The 17,442-nt window shown below is 41.6% G+C and overlaps 1 protein-coding gene across 3 annotated transcripts in view; it reads left to right on the top strand.

Moving 5' to 3' along the window:
- The window catches only part of FSTL4 (follistatin like 4), a 360,182-nt gene that overhangs the window by 103,753 nt on the left and 238,987 nt on the right, over window positions 1-17,442 (top strand). For all 3 annotated transcript variants that reach the window (XM_081850327.1, XM_081850326.1, XM_081850325.1), the window contains exon 4: window positions 15,706-15,954. In XM_081850327.1, the coding sequence (XP_081706453.1) occupies window positions 15,706-15,954 (249 nt within the window). The remainder of the gene's footprint in view (window positions 1-15,705; window positions 15,955-17,442) is intronic.

Genomic DNA, 17,442 nt, shown 5'->3' with positions numbered 1-17,442 from the left:
TGGTGTTGTTGTGAAAATGTTATCTCTGAGCCAAGAAAATAGCTTAGCTAAAGATAACAGGGAAATCAAAAACAAGCATTCAAAAGTGTTTGCTTTATTGTTTTCAGTTGACAATATGTTGGCCTGCTCTCAAAATGGAGTATCCAGAGTTCCCTCACGCTGGCCAAAATTGAAATAAGCATTTACAGCTTGCTTAATCCGCTTCCTTTCAGAGCATTGTGAATAGTCCTTTAAAAACAACAGCCTTCCAATTTTTCCTGCAGTCTCCTATTTACATTGTTAATCCACTTACAGCAATATGTAAATTCCTGTGCCTTGTTGCCTCTTTAAAACTCATCAACTTGGGTGCCATATTTATTAGCTGTTTCAATTGTCTTAAAATGGGGGAAACCATCCAACCTCTTTTTAAGCATGGTGGCACCGGGGTTCTTGACAAATATTCAACAAAGCTAAGGCACAAATTAAATTTGTCTCAGGATTGCTGCTCTAACATCCTGAGGGAGGTGAAGCCCAGGCCCCTGTTCCATGTTCTTTGAGAGATATGAGCCCTTGTTACTCGACCCTCTTCCATCTCTCTCCTCCCCTCCCCTCTTTTGTTATATAACATCTAACTTTAAATGCCCACCATCTAACTTTAAATGCTTAACACTATACATTGCATTGTGTTTGCTTGTGGCAGTAAACTTACTGCTAGCATAAAAACACGCTGCTCGTAGGATTAGCACTGGCAGCCAATCTGCCACCAGGCCAAGTTTGAGGTGGTACTAACATATACAGATCAGGATCACATTACTTGAGAGACTTGGAACTCAGCTACATTAGTAAAGACACAACGATTTGGATGCAGAATAAACATGCAACACCAGATGGCGCCAGAAAGCAGGAAAATTTTATACACTATTTTCCATAGGGTTTCCCCCCTTTTTGTTATAATGATCTAATCTCTGACTTGTTTATAGCCGGTTTCCCCCCTCTGTGTAGATCCACCCCAGGAGAATTTATCCTTCAGGTTCCAAAAATATCAGTAGCACATTCCACAACTTGGAGCAGGTCTTTTTATGTGTTCCTGTTCTGTGGGCACAATCCACAAGCCAAAGTGAAGTTCCTTTCCCTACTTCACAGGTTCTGTAATCAAGAGGGGTGATTTATGTGATCCTCAGTCACTATAAATTTGTATCAGGGTACCTCTCTACTTTTATTTCACTTCATTTCACTGCCAATCATGACCATGTATTTAAACTGACACTATGTGTGGATTATGAAATAGTTGAGGGTGGTGGTGGTGGTGAGAGGATACTGTTTCAAAACCACACAGGTCCACTCATTAAAAAAAAAATCCCACTCAGGGACTACCAGTCTTGTCTATTTTGTCACCTTTTAGGGCAAGTGAGAAGCAGAATAAATAGACTGAGAAGGGAGCAGAACTTACACAGTGCCATAAGACATGCTCTTCTTTCCATTCATTACATCTGGCACTCATGCCATGTGTCTCTCAGGGTGGTACACAATGCCACCCCACATGCAACTTTGTGCCATGGCAGATGGTATTTGTTCACTAGCAACTGATATTCTGAGGCATGATGTATCTTTCCAAACAAAGGCTCTACTTTCCTGGTGGTCACTGGCAGGAGTGCAGAGACTCGTGATATTAAAGCAGCGATCCATGTTGTATATCATTCTAGTCCTCAATGCTGATATTGGAATCACTTGCCATGGAGAGGCCATTTTGTGTAGTATTTCTTTGGTAAATGCAATGTGTGGTTCAGAGAGGAGAAACAAAGGAAGGGAGAAAGAAAGGTCAAAAGAGCATTCATGATTTATAAATTCAGTAAAAGCCAGATAATCTTTGTAGGTGGCAACATATATTAGAATGTGATGTAGCACTCACATCTAGAGTATTATGCTGGGCTTCTTCAGTGATGTAACTGCTCCCCTGGCTCCCATGTTTATAACAATCTGAATGGTGCTGGTGATTCAGCACAATGTCTTAGCACAATCCCTACAGTGAATTTGAAAAAGCATTTACAAAAGCAGGAATCAGCTTTGAAGTCTTCAGTTTTAGGAAGCTTTTGTTTTTATTTGCTCAGCAATAGTTTTACCTAGGCTAGGAAAAACTATCTGGGAGAGAGAGGGCCTAAACTCTATTTACATTACTCTGACCATGGCTATGATCTATGCTTATTTATGCACTTTGCTTGTTTGGCAGAAAGAAACTGTTCCAATTTTCCATCCCATTTGGGTATGACAGGGTGAGGATAGCCATACCATTCACTCTAAATGTGATAATACAGTGGTACCTCGGGTTAAGTACTTAATTCGTTCCGGAGGTCCGTTCTTAACCTGAAACTGTTCTTAATCTGAAGCACCACTTTAGCTAATGGGGCCTCCTGTTGCTGCCGCGCCGCCGGAGCATGATTTCTGTTCTCATCCTGAAGCAAAGTTCTTAACCTGAAGCACTATTTCTGGGTTAGCGGAGTCTGTAATGGGAAGCTTGTGTAACCTGAGGTACCACTGTAGTTTGAACAATCATCCACTGCCTGGAAAGCACATTGTTCTCAAGGGACTGAATACACATTATTATTTATTAAATTAATACGCTGCCCTTCATCCATAGAGTGGTTTACAGTATAATAATAATAATAATAATAATAATAATAATAATAATAATAATAATTTATTATTTGTACCCTGCCCATCTGGCTGGGTTTCCCCAGCCACTCTGGGCGGCTTCCAACAAAGATAAAAATACACTAAAAACTAAAAAAATACACTATAAAAACACAAAGATGCATAACATAATAACAAACAAAACAATACCCCAAAAGTTTAAAATGCCATAGAAAGTTTAATTAGCCAAAGGCCTGGGAGAATTGGAAAGTTTTTGCCTGGTGCCTAAAGATATGTAATGAAGATGTCAGGTGAGCCTCCCTGGGGAGAGCATTCTGCAAATGGGGGGGGCACCCCAGAAAAGATGTTGCATCCACATGCTGTTGGAGTGGGACAGAGCCAGAAAGGGCTTAGAAATACCTTCACCTGCTTCTTAAATCCTGGTTTCAGCATCCACCCCAAGCTCCCTGTGCTTCAAAGCAAGTTATCTGCTCACTGAGGGGTCAGGTAAGAATTGTCTATTGATCAGACCGAACATGAGAAGAGGAGTTTTTTATTTGCCTACTTTGCCTAGTAGCTGGGTTAAATGGCGCTTAGTTAGGGTTACCATATTTAGAAGAGCAAAAAAGAGGACACATGGTAACCCGAGGTAGGGAGCCGTGATAGTTCAGTAGATGTGCAAGTCCCACTGGGGTACACAATCCCAAGGCCCACAGGCCCTAGCACACAGGCCCACAGTCCAGTCAGGCCCAGTTCCTGCCTCTGCAGCCAATCCAGAGCTCAGAGCACCTGAAGGTCAGTTGTACACAAACACAGTCCCAAAGAGCTCCCGGGAAGTTGAGCAGACACAGCACCTCAGCTCTGCTTCCCTTTTATATCTCGCATGCTGATTGCAGCATCTGGGCTTGATGAGACATGTGAGCCTCACCTGTTCTGAGCCTACTCCAGCTAAGGAATCACATACCTCCCCTCAGAGCTAGCGAGCCCCACCTGGCCAGCTAGAGAGCAGGGCTGTGGGCCTTGACTGCCTCAGCTTCCTAGAGTACCCTGCTTTCTTCTCCCTATGCCTCAGAACCTGCCGTGTTCATGGACAGGGACCCCTCTGGCTCTGGAGATGGGTCCTGCTGCTCTGGTTCCTGTGCAGTGAACCCCATCCCCTCACCATCCTCCGACACGCTGTGAGTATTTTCTACACCAACCTCTCCTCCTCCACCTCCAGCTTGCCCCGGTGTGCTACACCCCTCACCGCTATCCTCTTCCTCATCCCTGCTGTCCTGCCATTTCATGGCATCATGCCCAGTCCTTGGAGGGCTAAGTTGGCTGGGGACTGCCTTTTTGTTTGAGTTTATAAACTTATTCTAACAAGACTCCTGCCCCAGACCTCAGACAAGCTCTGCATGGGCCATTATGGGAAGCCATTGGGCTTCTGGGTGCTGAGCCAGAGGCAGCAGGGTAGGGGATTCCTAGACTTGCCCTCAATTTCCGAGACTTTCAGGGCTTTGGGACACATAAGCAGGAAAAGGAACCACTTTGCAGTTTACCTGGTCCACACACCCAGATTTTGAGAGACGTAGTGAATCACATGAGCCTCCCTCAACCCTAGTTGTTGTGGCTAGTTGGGACTGAAGCATACAAGTACAGTGGTACCTTGGGTTAAGTACTTAATTCGTTCTGGAGGTCTGTTCTTAACCTGAAACTGTTCTTAACCTGAAGCAGCACTCTGAAATCATCCTGAAGCAAAGTTCTTAACCTGAAGCACTATTTCTAGGTTAGCAGAGTCTGTAACCTGAAGCGTATGTAACCTGAAGCGTATGTAACCCGAGGTACCACTGTACACTGCTTCTATATAATAGTTTGTGCAGTTTTCCTGTGTTATCATGTTCAGGGCAGTAATGATGGTTCAGTCCCAATTGAACAAAGAGGGGTGTGTTTTGGGGTTGCCTTAGAGACTCTTGCCTTAGAGAGTTCCTGCGCAGCATTCATAATTTGTGTAGAGTTCCTATGTAATGTTTGACTAATGTCCAGACCAGGGGCCAGCACCCGTTTTCAGCCATGGGCCGGTCCACCGTCCCTCAGACCATGTGGTGGGCAGGACTATATTTTGAAAAAATAATAATGAATGAATTCCTATGCCCCACAAATAACCCAGAGGTGCATTTTAAATAAAAGCACACATTCTACTCATGTAAAAACGTGCTGATTCCCGGACCGTCCAGGACAATTGGGCCGCATCCAGCCTCCGGGCCTTAGGTTGCCTACCCCTGGTCCAGATCCTAGGCAACCCACCTCACAGTCTTCAGTAACCACATTCCACAAGTTCAGAAAAAATTGAGAGAGACAAAATTCCCTTTGAGAAATATAAAAGAAATGGAGGAATCATTGATCTCTCAAAAATATTGTGTTTGCGGGGGCAGCGGCGGTGGGGAGTTAAGGCTGCAATGTAAGTGGGTGTTAAGGGCTACAATGTAAGTGGGTGTTACATATATCTATCTTGCAATAGTTAACTTTCAAGGTTAGGAAGTAGATGCAGATATTAATAAGAGAAATAGATTTTTAAAAATTGAGATATCTCAGATGACATCTGACTATCTCCACTGGACTCAGCGTTTAAAGAATGGCCATGATAACTGATATGTCATTTGGACATTTATTTCATCATTGCACCACAAATTTTGTGCGCGGTCTTTGCTAAAGGAATCTCACTGAAGCAATGGGTGCTGCGTGACGCTGAACTATTGATCTCACTCATCTTTTAGACTAGGCCTCAGAGTGTAAGCATTCACTGCAGTGGTCAAAGGGTAAAAGGCAACAGAAGAAGAAGAGAGAAAGAAGGATGGCCTTGGGATTAAGAGGCAAAGCCTGGGGCTGCAGGAAAGAGGTAATGAAAGAAATGAGATTCAACAAGCCCAGCTTTGAGCAATCGCCTACAGGGATTTCATATCATGCTTTTAGAAGCATTTAGAGATCTTTAGCTCTAATCGCTCAATTCCCAACTTCACTGTGATCCATACCCTAAAGCACAGATAACTGGGCTTTTCTTTATTTCTTGCAACGTCCTCCAATGTCCTGACAAGGCCTAACTAAGAAAAATATACAGACATTAGATTACTTAATGGGCTCATTGGGTGGTCAACTAAGCTTTAAATTTAGGTGCCTAGCATTAAAATTAAGTTCTTAGAGAGAGTGTCCTTCCCAAAGATGACAATCTTTGTTATATCACCTCAGTATTCACATGAGAAGGTAGTTGTAGCTCTGCCTTTATCTACTTATTTATTTCTTAAATTTCTATCCTATAAGGGAGCCTGAGGAAGCACACATCCAAGAAAAGGAACAATAAAATATCAAATAAAAAACATATTTAACACATTAAAAACAACTAAAATTTTAAAACAATAAGGTTTTAGATTTTAGTAGCCACTGACAGCCTTTATCTTCCATGAATATCATGTGAATTAGGATCATAGAATCATAGAATCATAGAGTTGGAAGAGACCACAAGGTCCATCGAGTCCAACCCCCTGCCAAGCATTAATGTCATTGCCTTATCTGTGTTACTACTATGACGTTATCCAGTTCTGCTCTCCCTCACATAAGCTTTGTCTGTCTGTCAATCATTCATTCTACCTTCCTTTCACTCCAACCTCAATTCCCCAACTATGGTCTCTGGACCACCAGTGGTCCATGAGCATCATTCAGGTGGTCCACGACATATCTGCAGATTTGTGATTAAAGATGGAAGACGGCACACTGATAGCTTTAAATAGTCATATTAATTTTTAATTGCTTTTATTCCTTAACATTGCATTTTATTGTATTAGAATCCTATAGAATTCAAATTGTGCTACAACAAAATACAAAACATAGGAAATAAAAAGAAGCACTAAAAATACATTTAAAAATAATTCTGCATCCAGCACTGTGCATTACATTTGCTACAACAGGCAAAAGAAAATCCTTACGTGGTCTGCCAGACCTTCATCAATTTTTGAGTGGTCTGTGAGGGGAAATGTTTTGGAACCACTGATCTAGGCAATCTGTTATGTTAGCCCATCGTAGGTGAATGTATCTGCTTAGCAGATTTTTATGCATAAACTTCTGCACTATGACTAAAATATTTCTAGCTTAATCTCACCCAGCTTTTCAAGCTGTATTCCCTGGTTATAAATCAGGCATGCTGTCCTCCTATTCCAATTCCCAGAGTGTCCTAAAATTAATATGGGGGCCAATAACACTCTGTCATTCTCCTCTGAGCCTCCTGTTATCTCTTTCCAGTGGAATTCTGACACGTTGGTGTCCTCCTCTATGTCCTCTTTAGATAACGTGCCTGAAAAATGTGCATGACCTCCAGACTTCATCAGCTGAAAGAGTGGGCTGCACTTGGTTTGTTGTTGTTGTTGTTGTTGTTGTTGTTGTTGTTTTAAAAGAACCCATTAGTCTTTCCAGGAGTACAAGATGTTTATGCAGAGGCAAACTTGTTGTAAGCTTTTGCAATATAAAGCAGAAAGAAATTTTTCTTCTAAACAAGGGATTCTTGTTGCAAGAAAAAGAGGGCGGGGGAGAAACCGTCTCCAAATCCTCGCTCTCATGTACAACAAATATGAGAAATCAGCACCGTTTGCCTGCTGAGTTGGACTTAAGCACCCCTTAGAAATTATGCCAAACCCGTCATATTGCAGTGACAAAAATGCATACTTTGGTTTGCTAGCTGAAGAGCAACGGAGCTGAATTAGCATATGACTAAATTTATATTGCTTCAAAGTATAAATTTACCTGAGGAATAGATCATAAATATGCATTGCTAAGGGAAGGAGGAAGTTCCCTTATCAGATTTGCTAGTTTATTATCCTTACAAGCAAAGTAAATTATACTTGCTCAATACGATGGGGGCACGCAGGATATTTAAATTTACTTACTATTCTTCATAGGTAATTAATGTGTAATTCATGCTTGATAGCATTTTGATGGCCTAGATGTGATCTATGCAAGCCATAAAACACTGAAATCAGTGCCATAGCATTCATATATTTTTATGGGAATGGATTGTAACCTGCATATTTACTGAATATACAGCTAGAGACACTCACAGCTAGAGAAACTGCAGAACGTACCCTAACCATTATAATCTGAACTGTTAGTGTCCTATGATTCTGCACATGAAAGGTTCTGTACTCGGTAAGACGTCTGATGCAGAATTCACATTCCTAAGGTCAGCTATCTGAGCTATCTGTGTCTTTAAAAGGAAATTTATAGTTCTCATGATCCTGGAGATGCATTTAAAAACAAAACCTGCTAGTAAATTCTGCAGGAGGTTTAACTCCCATTAAACGTACTGGAAGTTCAGCCAATCGGAATTTTTGCATTGAATCTGCAGTAGAGAATATAATTTTTTAAGAGAGGTGACAATGTATACCATAGTACGGTTATAAAAAACATAAAATCTTTGAAAATATTGGAAATTGAGTTTAGCAGTGTACTGTGTTTTGTGTATTAAAGGATACTGATGAGATGTGCATGATCAAAAGCCAAAGTTAAGCAGTTTGAAATCTCATTGATTTCAGTGGGGAAACAGGAATGTGCACTTAGCTGACCAACTGAAATCTACCAGAGCTAAGAGCTAAGTATGGCATAGCTTTGGCTAGATCATGTCCATTGAATTTAATATCAAGGAAAACCATAGCTTCACAGACTTCTTCCTACTAATGTCTATACATCACTTATTTCTAACCTGAATTCATGTGATCACCAGGAGCAGTTCACAAGGGACACAAATAGACTTCTTCTCCTGTCACACTAATGTTAATATAATATAGTACCTCCAGTCTTCGGCCATATTTGGTAAATTTAATTAGTGTCAAAAAGTGGCTTGTTTTGTAAGATGATCAGTTTTTAACCAAAGTAAATTACTTTCTTTATGACTAATAAATTAAACGAATTATATCTTTTTTACGCAGCATGGTGGGCTCATAAATCCTCCAAGCAGTTAGCTAGTAGTTTCACTTGATTACCTTTTCCATTACTGTTTTTTTATACACCTTGCCAGAGTGGGGAATTCATTCAGCTTTAATAACACGAGAGAAATGTTGATGAGCGGCTTGTTTAATTAGTGAACTACATCCTGAATTTGGTCGTCGTCTCAGAAGCTGAGAAGTGACCTGAGAGATCCTTCAGTTCGCCTTGGCTGATGAGCCTTAGAAATTTCTTTTTAGGCAGTCAAGTCTTCTTTGGACAGCCATATGCTTTTAACAGACAGGCATTGTTGTAAATAGCAATCACATGAAAGAACATGCCTTTGGAGCTACTTTGCTTAATGTACCAGATGACCGAGGTCAAATGTTTAGTTGGAAGCTATTACTCACCTGTGTGTTAATTAAGAGTGCTTTTGAGAAGTCCTCTTATGAGGCTGTTCTTTGTAGTGTGGTTTGCCATGTTGGGAATGCAAAGCAATATTTCGCTCCAAAATAGCTTATTTGTGTGGATCCTTTATTTGAAAAGAAGGGGGGAACCTATTTGGCTAAAGAACAGCTCAAAACAAAGCCAGCTTGTAGGCAACACGCTATGTGCTATTTTCCCATTCTCCTCTACTCTACCTCAGCTATTGTCTGTTTTACAATTTCACCCATGGCATGAACATTGGATAAGGATCATGGGAGTTGATGCATGCTGCTGAGCCTGAGTAGGCTTGCAGGAGAGGATGGGATCAAATGAGAAGAGAAGAGGAGCAAATATCAAGTAGCATACCAGGAAGGCAGCTTTGATTGAAGGAGCAATGCATGGTTCAGGCTGGGGTGAGGGAAACAAAATGCTATTGCGCAATGAAGTTCCACCCTCCCTGACCCTACTGATCATGCTGGCTGGGCCTGATGGAAGTCCAACATAGAAGGGGACAGGTCCCCCATCCCTGTGATATTCTATAGCCCCTAGATAATATTGTTCAAAGAGAGAGGGAAAGTGAGTATAAAGGGGGAGCTTCTGGTCCATGGTTTTAGCCCTGAGCCCATGGAGGACAGGTCCGCCCAGAGCTACCTCTCCAGTCCATTCACTACAATGGCTGTCAAAGGTGGGAAATCCTTCACACACTTACCACTTCATGCACAGGCCACCCAGATCCTGGAACCCTGGGTAATCCGGGATGTAACAGCCACAGGGAAGCCTCTCAGGACTGTGGGGCAGGGAAGTTAACTCTTTCTTTCTCTGCTAACGTACCTGCAGAAGATTCATGTCCAAAGTTGCCTTTGTGGAGGCCTCCCTAGAAATGCAAATAGCAACTGTGGAGAACTGATTTCTCTCTCCCCCCCATCCCCCCAGGGCCAAAACCAGGACCAGGACATTGCTCCAGCTTGCCTGCAGCTGCTCTTTACATAACAAACAGTATGTGATAATTGCGTTCCATTTGCCCAATTAATGCTGTCTAGTTTGCCTCTAAGAGGTCAGTCCTAGGACTATTTATTCAGAAGCAAATCCCACTATGTTTGACAGCGTTTCCTATGTGTGGCTTGCTACTGACTAAATCCCCTTAAGTGTACATAGAATTGCAGCATTAGAAGCATTATTTTAAATCACTAGGGCACAAATTAAATAGATTTGGTGAAGAACAACAGTGCCTCTAGATGCCCTCTGAGTGACAGCCTTCTTAATCATAAGCACTCTGTTACAAATAGATGGTTTGATGCCTTTCACTAGGCTGAGGAACTTGGAGCTTAGCCTTTGCCAAATGTACATAACCAAAGCATGTGCTAAAATACTATCAGACTAGCACTACAACAGATTTGGTTTATTGCTTTATTTAGAGCCCCACCGTGAATCTGCCCACTGGCGCAGATAAATAAGGCTTAGCCCCTGCAAACACTTACTCATTGGCACAATTCTTTATATTCCTACAACCAAACATTCCAGATAATTAACACTGCAGCAAGTCCCAAGTAATTACACAACTGGATCCTAAATGGACAGCAGGCATGGCTTTGTGCCAAACCGACTGCGGCTGCTATTTGCCATTGTGAGGAATCCTTTTCTGTAACTTTGAATAGCATTCAGTGACATCCCGTGTATTAGTAAAAATATCAAATTATATTAATGGGAAGAGAGAGCTGTGTTTCTAAATGGGAAATGCCTTGGGGCTTTTCTCGTATTGACTCATTCACAGCTGAAGCCTGTCTATTGTTTCTCTTGCCTGAACTGAACACTGACTGATAATTCTTGTGTGGTGCTTTAGCTCTTCAAAGGACTATACAAATATTAATTTGCCAAAGTCTAATAATCCTCTCTAGCATGTCCTTGCCAAAGAGCTCAGGGAAACATGGGTTGAATAATGCCGCTGAGCATTGGGGCTAGCTGTTCCTTATGCAGCAGGAACTCAGACTTAAGTGCTTACATGTTGAATTCCAAGGTCAGATTTTGATATTTGCAATTTTGACTGTGTGGATATAAATCCCCATGATCCACCCCTCCTCAGCAAAGCATGCCCCTCTATTGATTTTTATTCTCAAGTGAGCATTGCCGCGTTCTGCAAATTGCTAGTCCTTACCAGGCTGAAAATTAGCATCTCTCTATCTGGATACAATGCCATTTTGTTACCTAGCGGTTAATTCACTAGTTCATTGGGTGAGGGGTGTGCAGAGAGATGCAGAGCTCCAACTCCATTCACACATTACAGTGGTACCTCGGGTTACAGATGCTTCAGGTTACAGACTCTGCTAACCCAGAAATAGTGCTTCAGGTTAAGAACTTTGCTTCAGGATGAGAACAGAAATCGTGCTCCGGCGGCGTGGCGGCAGCAGGAGGCCCCATTAGCTAAAGTGGTGCTTCAGGTTAAGAACAGTTTCAGGTTAAGAAAGGACCTCCAGAACGAATTAAGTTCTTAACCTGAGTTACCACTGTACTTGTGAAGTCTGTACACGGAAAGAGACAGTGGAGTTGTGCTGCTTGCCCTGTCCCTGAGGCCACATGACCCCACTGTCCACATATTATGTGCCAAATGGCCCACTACAGGCATAGCCTTCATCAGGAACTGGAATTACAGGACACGGCATCTCCTCAGACATCCATGCTCAATATGTGGTCATGAGCAAACAGGGTCAGATGGAGGCGCATGATATCAGGGGCAGTGGTGTGGCTCTGCTCCTCCTTCCTACGTGAGGGGCGCCTCCATGTCAATCAGGTGAAAGGAACCTTTGCCCTTACCACAGTGGTTTTCCTAATGCAGTGCTTTAGTTTAGCTTGAGTTTCCCAGTTGGGGTGAATAACAGTCATTCACTCATGGGGTAGGGCAAGTAAAGACTGCATGCACTTGAGCCACTATTTGGGTAGTGGCTTAGCCTGCTTCCTGATAGCACTAACCACTGAGAGTCAACGTTGTTCCTAACAGCATAGCTTCCTTCTGGGTTCTGCTTCTTGGTCATGCCAACATGTGATGAATCATGTTAGGAATTTGCTTCTATCATCATCCTCATTATCATCACCAATGATGATGTAGCACCATCAAGTACACTTTATGGAATAGTGCAGGTAAATGAAATCCAGGGAAGCAGAGGGTACAGTTATCAGAGAGAAGAGGAAGGAAGGGAGTGAGGGTCCAAATATGTCCTGGGAGCTTTTTTGGATTTTTTTTTTTTAAATCAGAGTGTGAGACTGCCATGGACAGAATGTCCCAAGTCTACAACCCAACCAAAATCAAGTTTGAGTGCCCACAGTTCTCTTTTAAAATAGAACCCTTTATATGACTGTTAGCTGTGCTGATTTTTTTCTGCAGGGCTTTTGTGCTTTAGCTCTGGGACAATGTGTTCTGACAAATGTACAGTATACACTGTAATTGTAAATGACCTTTGAAGTCAAGCCACACACAGGTTACAGTATTAGCAGTCCCATGGATATTGTTGCAGGGGCATGCTGAACAATTAGTAAAGTGAATAAAGGATATTCAGATATGCCACTTAGGGACTGTAATTTTTATGCCACTTGGAGACACTTTGACCTTCTAGTTTATTATGATTCAAGAAAAAATGTCAATATTTCTCAGCCTGCCAAGGTTGGTGGGAATTTTAATAAGCTATTGAGTAGACAAGTTAATCCTCCAATAACAGATTCCTTGCTTTTGAATCTACAGTGTTGAAAATTAAGCTTTAACTACAGCTGGAGGAAATGTGGGATTTTGTTTTCATTTTTTACATATAAAGCTGTTGACTGATGTTGCATTTCCATATTATAACTCACTTCAGGCGGCAGGGGCTTTGGAGCCCCCAACCTTCGGCATGGAAGCATTTTTGCACTACATTATAATGGTGGAAAAGATGATAATGCAGTAACAACAGAAGGATTAAAGCTTGCAGTAAATTGCAAACTAACCTTTCTGTTTTGATTAGTCCTTTTGCAACATGCTTTTGTAATGCTCTACATTATGCTTATTACAATTAATGTTGCACAGTAATCTTCTAATTTTGAAAAACTTGGATAATTGAGTAAAATGCTAGTTATTAATTTTTGAACAGTACCTTCATTGGGAAATCCTTTTCTGTATCCATTTCTACTAATAGCTGTAAGCCTTCTGCTCTCTGAAACATCAGGTCCCACATTATTAGAGACTAACAATTTTTTTTTGGTTAGGATTTCAGGGTCATCCAATCTTTTTGTGGCACTACCTGAAAGACACGGGAATCAAATGGCATAAATATGAACCTGTGTATAAACCCTGGTATAAATATGAACATGAGAACCTGCATGATATACATGTCAACATGTCTAAACCTGGTCAATATCTCCTGACAAAAAAGGTTGGAGGCAATCTTTTCCCAAACTCTTAAGGTGATATGATAGAGCCAATTAGTGCTGTCTGCATACAGCTTATTTTGTTCAGCCTTAATCTCTAGTCAAACAAGTTTTGTGAATGTTAGAAGTGCTTCAGAAACCATTTGAACAGTAACAAGAGAATGCCAAAATAAACAATATGTATGTATGGCTCTCATGTCACAGTCAAATGTCTTCAAACTGCTATGTGTATCCAACCTAAGTTTTCATCCTTGGAAACTCATCCAACGATAGAGTGTGCCCATTGTCAGTTGAATGCCTCCTAATTAGTCTTCATTACATTAAAGCAGGTGTAGCCAATGCAGTGCCCTCCAGATGTTGTTGGACTACAATTCCCATCATCCCTTATCAGCCATTCTGGTGGGCCTGATGGGAAATGTGGTCCAACAAGATTTGGGGGGCACTTCATTGGCTAGCCTGCCTCAAAGAACCCAATGTGACCTTGTCTGGTTTTGTGACACCAGTTTTATGCTGTTCAGAACACAATAATCTTTTCACTTTACGAACAAAAGTTTCCTATTGATATCAAGCACATTGCTGAGTATACAGACACAACTTTATTGAAATAACGAGGTTGCTATGTTGTAATTATTTAATCACTGAGGCTTTAGTTTGTCACATGGCTTAGCCACCTGTTTATTCATTATTCATTTCAACAATTTATCTACCACTTAATTACAGCGGGTGGGATTCAGCTCAGTTGCTGGCATGTGTAGAATGCATTGCCCACTCAGACAATAGGACTTCTGTCCCTCTCATCCTTCCTATACCCCTTAAATCTGTTCTGGAGTGCTGGGTGGAAGTATGGTTTTGCAAGCAAATCTCATTCTCTATGTACATACCCTACCTAGCATTATGTTGAATTCCACCCAATAGTCTCTAAGGGGTGTACAAGTAATTCAATACAGTAAATATAAAAAATCAGTTTAAAATATAAAATCAGAAATCAGTTAAAATGCTCAAGGGAAGGAATAAAGCCTTCAGTAGATGCCAGATGTTCAACAGGGAGGCCCTTCTGACCTCAAGTGGGAAAGAGTTCCATAAAATTGGGTCCACAATACTGAACACACAGTTCCTGGTGGATATAAGCTACTTATACTAGCAATGGGAGGTCCAATACAGTACAGTGAATGCCCTGAAGAACTCAGGTGGTTCTTGAGATTAATGACCTTAGAGTTTTACACAGGAACATTGAGGCTGACCTGGTAGCATATGAGCAGCCAGCACAAACATTTGAGCAATAATCTGTCCTCATCAGCAGCCTAGTCTCAGTGTTTTGCACCAGTTTGCAGCCTCTAGACCAGCTCAATGTATTAAGTACAAACACAATTCTGTGTCTTTTCAAAAAGACGTGCAACATGATCATGCACATGTTTCTTCAGAAGTCCTGGGGTAGGTTCAACAGGAGGAATCCAACATAGCACTCTCATTCTATCAGTGCAAGGATTTCTGCATGCACAACAGAACATTCTCCTCTTTTCCTCCTGCCCCCCTACATCTGTTCTAGGGGTTCTCCCAACCCTCTGGAGCAGATTTGGGATGCACAGTGGAAGGGGGAGGGAGTCCTATTGCAGAGGCAGAAATCCTTACCCTGATGGGACACGGTAGTTAGATACCACTCAGTGAAATTGAATCCCTTGTAAATATGCTGACATTGCAGCCTTTAAATGTCAGAAATGTTTTAATGACTGAAATGCTGAAGAACTATTAAGCATGCTGATGGGGGAATGACAAAGGAGCCAGGTTGCTTGTCTGTCACTGTTAACGGTGAGTCTTGGCCCAGAATAGTTCAAGAGACGAAAGTGGAACCTAACTTCTAAGTCAAAGAGCTGTCTAGCAAAGAGATCTACTAGAAAGGTGGTCTATGCATATGGCTAATGAATTCAACTTTTAAAATCATCAAGTAAATAATATATAGGCACTAACCAAAGACTTGGCAGGCTGCATGCAAGAGGCTCTTTTCACACAGTGCCCTCCACATGTCCTCTGTCAGCACATAGGCTATCTGATCAGATCTTCACTGAACCCATGTTGGTCATAGGTTGGGACTGTTGGGCAGGTTGGCATTGGGGTGGTGCCAATGAATGAAGCCTTCCATCATGTCCTCAGTGAATGTGTGGAGCACAGTGGGTGAAAATGGTGACACAGTCTCTGTGGTATCTGTCTGACACAGCTTTGGAAAAGTATTTTGGCTATTAAAGTATGTTGCGGCAAAAGAAGTGTTCCCTTGTTACTCAGCTTGGAGTTGTTAACACTGAAACTTTTCTTTCCTCCCACCCCGCTGTTCTCCTTTTCCAGTGCTTTATGGGCAAGATGGCCTCCATGCATCATGTGAAAAGAAGTACTGTGGCCGGGGAAGCAAGTGTGTTGTGAACAAGGAGACGGATAAGCCCGAATGTAGATGCATAGATGACTGCAAGCCCAGTTATATGCCGGTGTGTGGATCTGATGGCAAATTCTATGAGAATCACTGTGAACTTCATCGAGCATCCTGCTTGCAAAGGAAGAAAATCTACATTATTCACAGCAAAGACTGCTTCTTCAAAGGTAGGACTTTCTGTATGATAAACCAAATCTGGAGAATACATGTGACCTACGTTCCCTTGTCAGATGATGCACTATGTTTAATTCTAAAGAAAATGCAAATGCAAAGGATTACATCAAATAGACAAGTCCACAACCGTTATTAAAAAGGAATTGATCTATGGACTAGTAGACAACTGAGCTATTTATATATACAGTATATTAAGCATATTACATTATCAAGCAAGTTTCCAATTAAGCAATCATTTGCTGTTTTGTTAATCTATGAAACTTAAAAATAAAATAGTTGGATGAAAATATAATTCGTGCTTAATAGCTGGAAAAAGTGGTGGTCGGTGCCAAGTACTGTTAGGATATTTTTCTGCATAGATCAGAGAAGTATAATTGTGTTGTCCCTAAAGGTAGAGAATATGTAAATGTATCTCTCTCCCCCCCCCCTAATAATGTTGCAAGCTTTTGAACTCTACAAACATTTTTCAAGGAAAGGTGTTCAGAGCAAAAGGAAAATAAGATGATATAAGTCCTTATACAGTCACACTAAGAGCTGACTTACATGAGAAGCAGGACACAGTAAGAAACCCTCTAAGGGTCAGCCATATTCTTTAAAATGGCTTTTTAAAAAAATAATATTGTTTTAACTGTGTGCAGTTCCCACCCTCATTTATACTTTTAGCATGCCAGCAATTATTGCTGAGAGACATGCCTTTTGGCATGGTTCTGGTGAACAGAAAGCATAAATAGGGCTCTTGTTGTGACATCTCAGTGTACTTGTATATGCTTATTCTTTACCATTCTTCTTTATTATGGTGGCCAGATGTGCTTCTTCAGCCAAAGCTACAGACACCTGTGATTATGAATAGGCAGGACAGATTCACGTTCTATTAGTTCTTTGCGCCAACTTGAATTTGACTAGGAACAAGCCCTTCGTCCAACTAGAATCAATGAGAGCAACTGAGGATAACAAGAACAGATCTCTGCCAGAAGGAATTTTCTTCCTCCAGAGACTTACATCCTCTGTGATTTATCTGTATTGCTTTCTAGCCATCTAAGGAAAGGAAATTTCTTTAGATTAAACCAGGGACCGGGAACCTGTGATTCATCACATGGTGTTGCATTCCAATTTCCATCATGGCCAATTTCCAGCTAGCATGGCCAATGGCCAGAGATGATAAGAGCTGCAGTCTCAGTAGTGGGGTTGGAGGGTTGGAAAAAATATTCACATCTAGCAATCCGTGCTCTTGTTTGGTTTCAGATAGTACATGGGTAAAAGGTAAAGGGACCCCTGACCATTAGGTCCAGTCGTGACCGACTCTGGGTTTGCGGCGCTCATCTCGCTTTATTGGCCGAGGGAGCTGGCATACAGCTTCTGGGTCATGTGGCCAGCATGACTAAGCCACTTCTGGTGAACCAGAGCAGTGCACAGAAACACCGTTTACCTTCCCACTGGAGTGGTCCCATTTATCTACTTGCACTTTGATGTGCTTTCGAACT

Source organism: Podarcis erhardii (genome assembly GCF_964252035.2).
Source record: "Podarcis erhardii genome assembly, chromosome: 2".
Taxonomy (NCBI): Eukaryota; Metazoa; Chordata; class Lepidosauria; order Squamata; family Lacertidae; genus Podarcis; species Podarcis erhardii.
The sequence above is the reverse complement of the archived record's forward strand: the minus strand, read 5'-3'. Positions and strand labels throughout refer to the sequence as shown.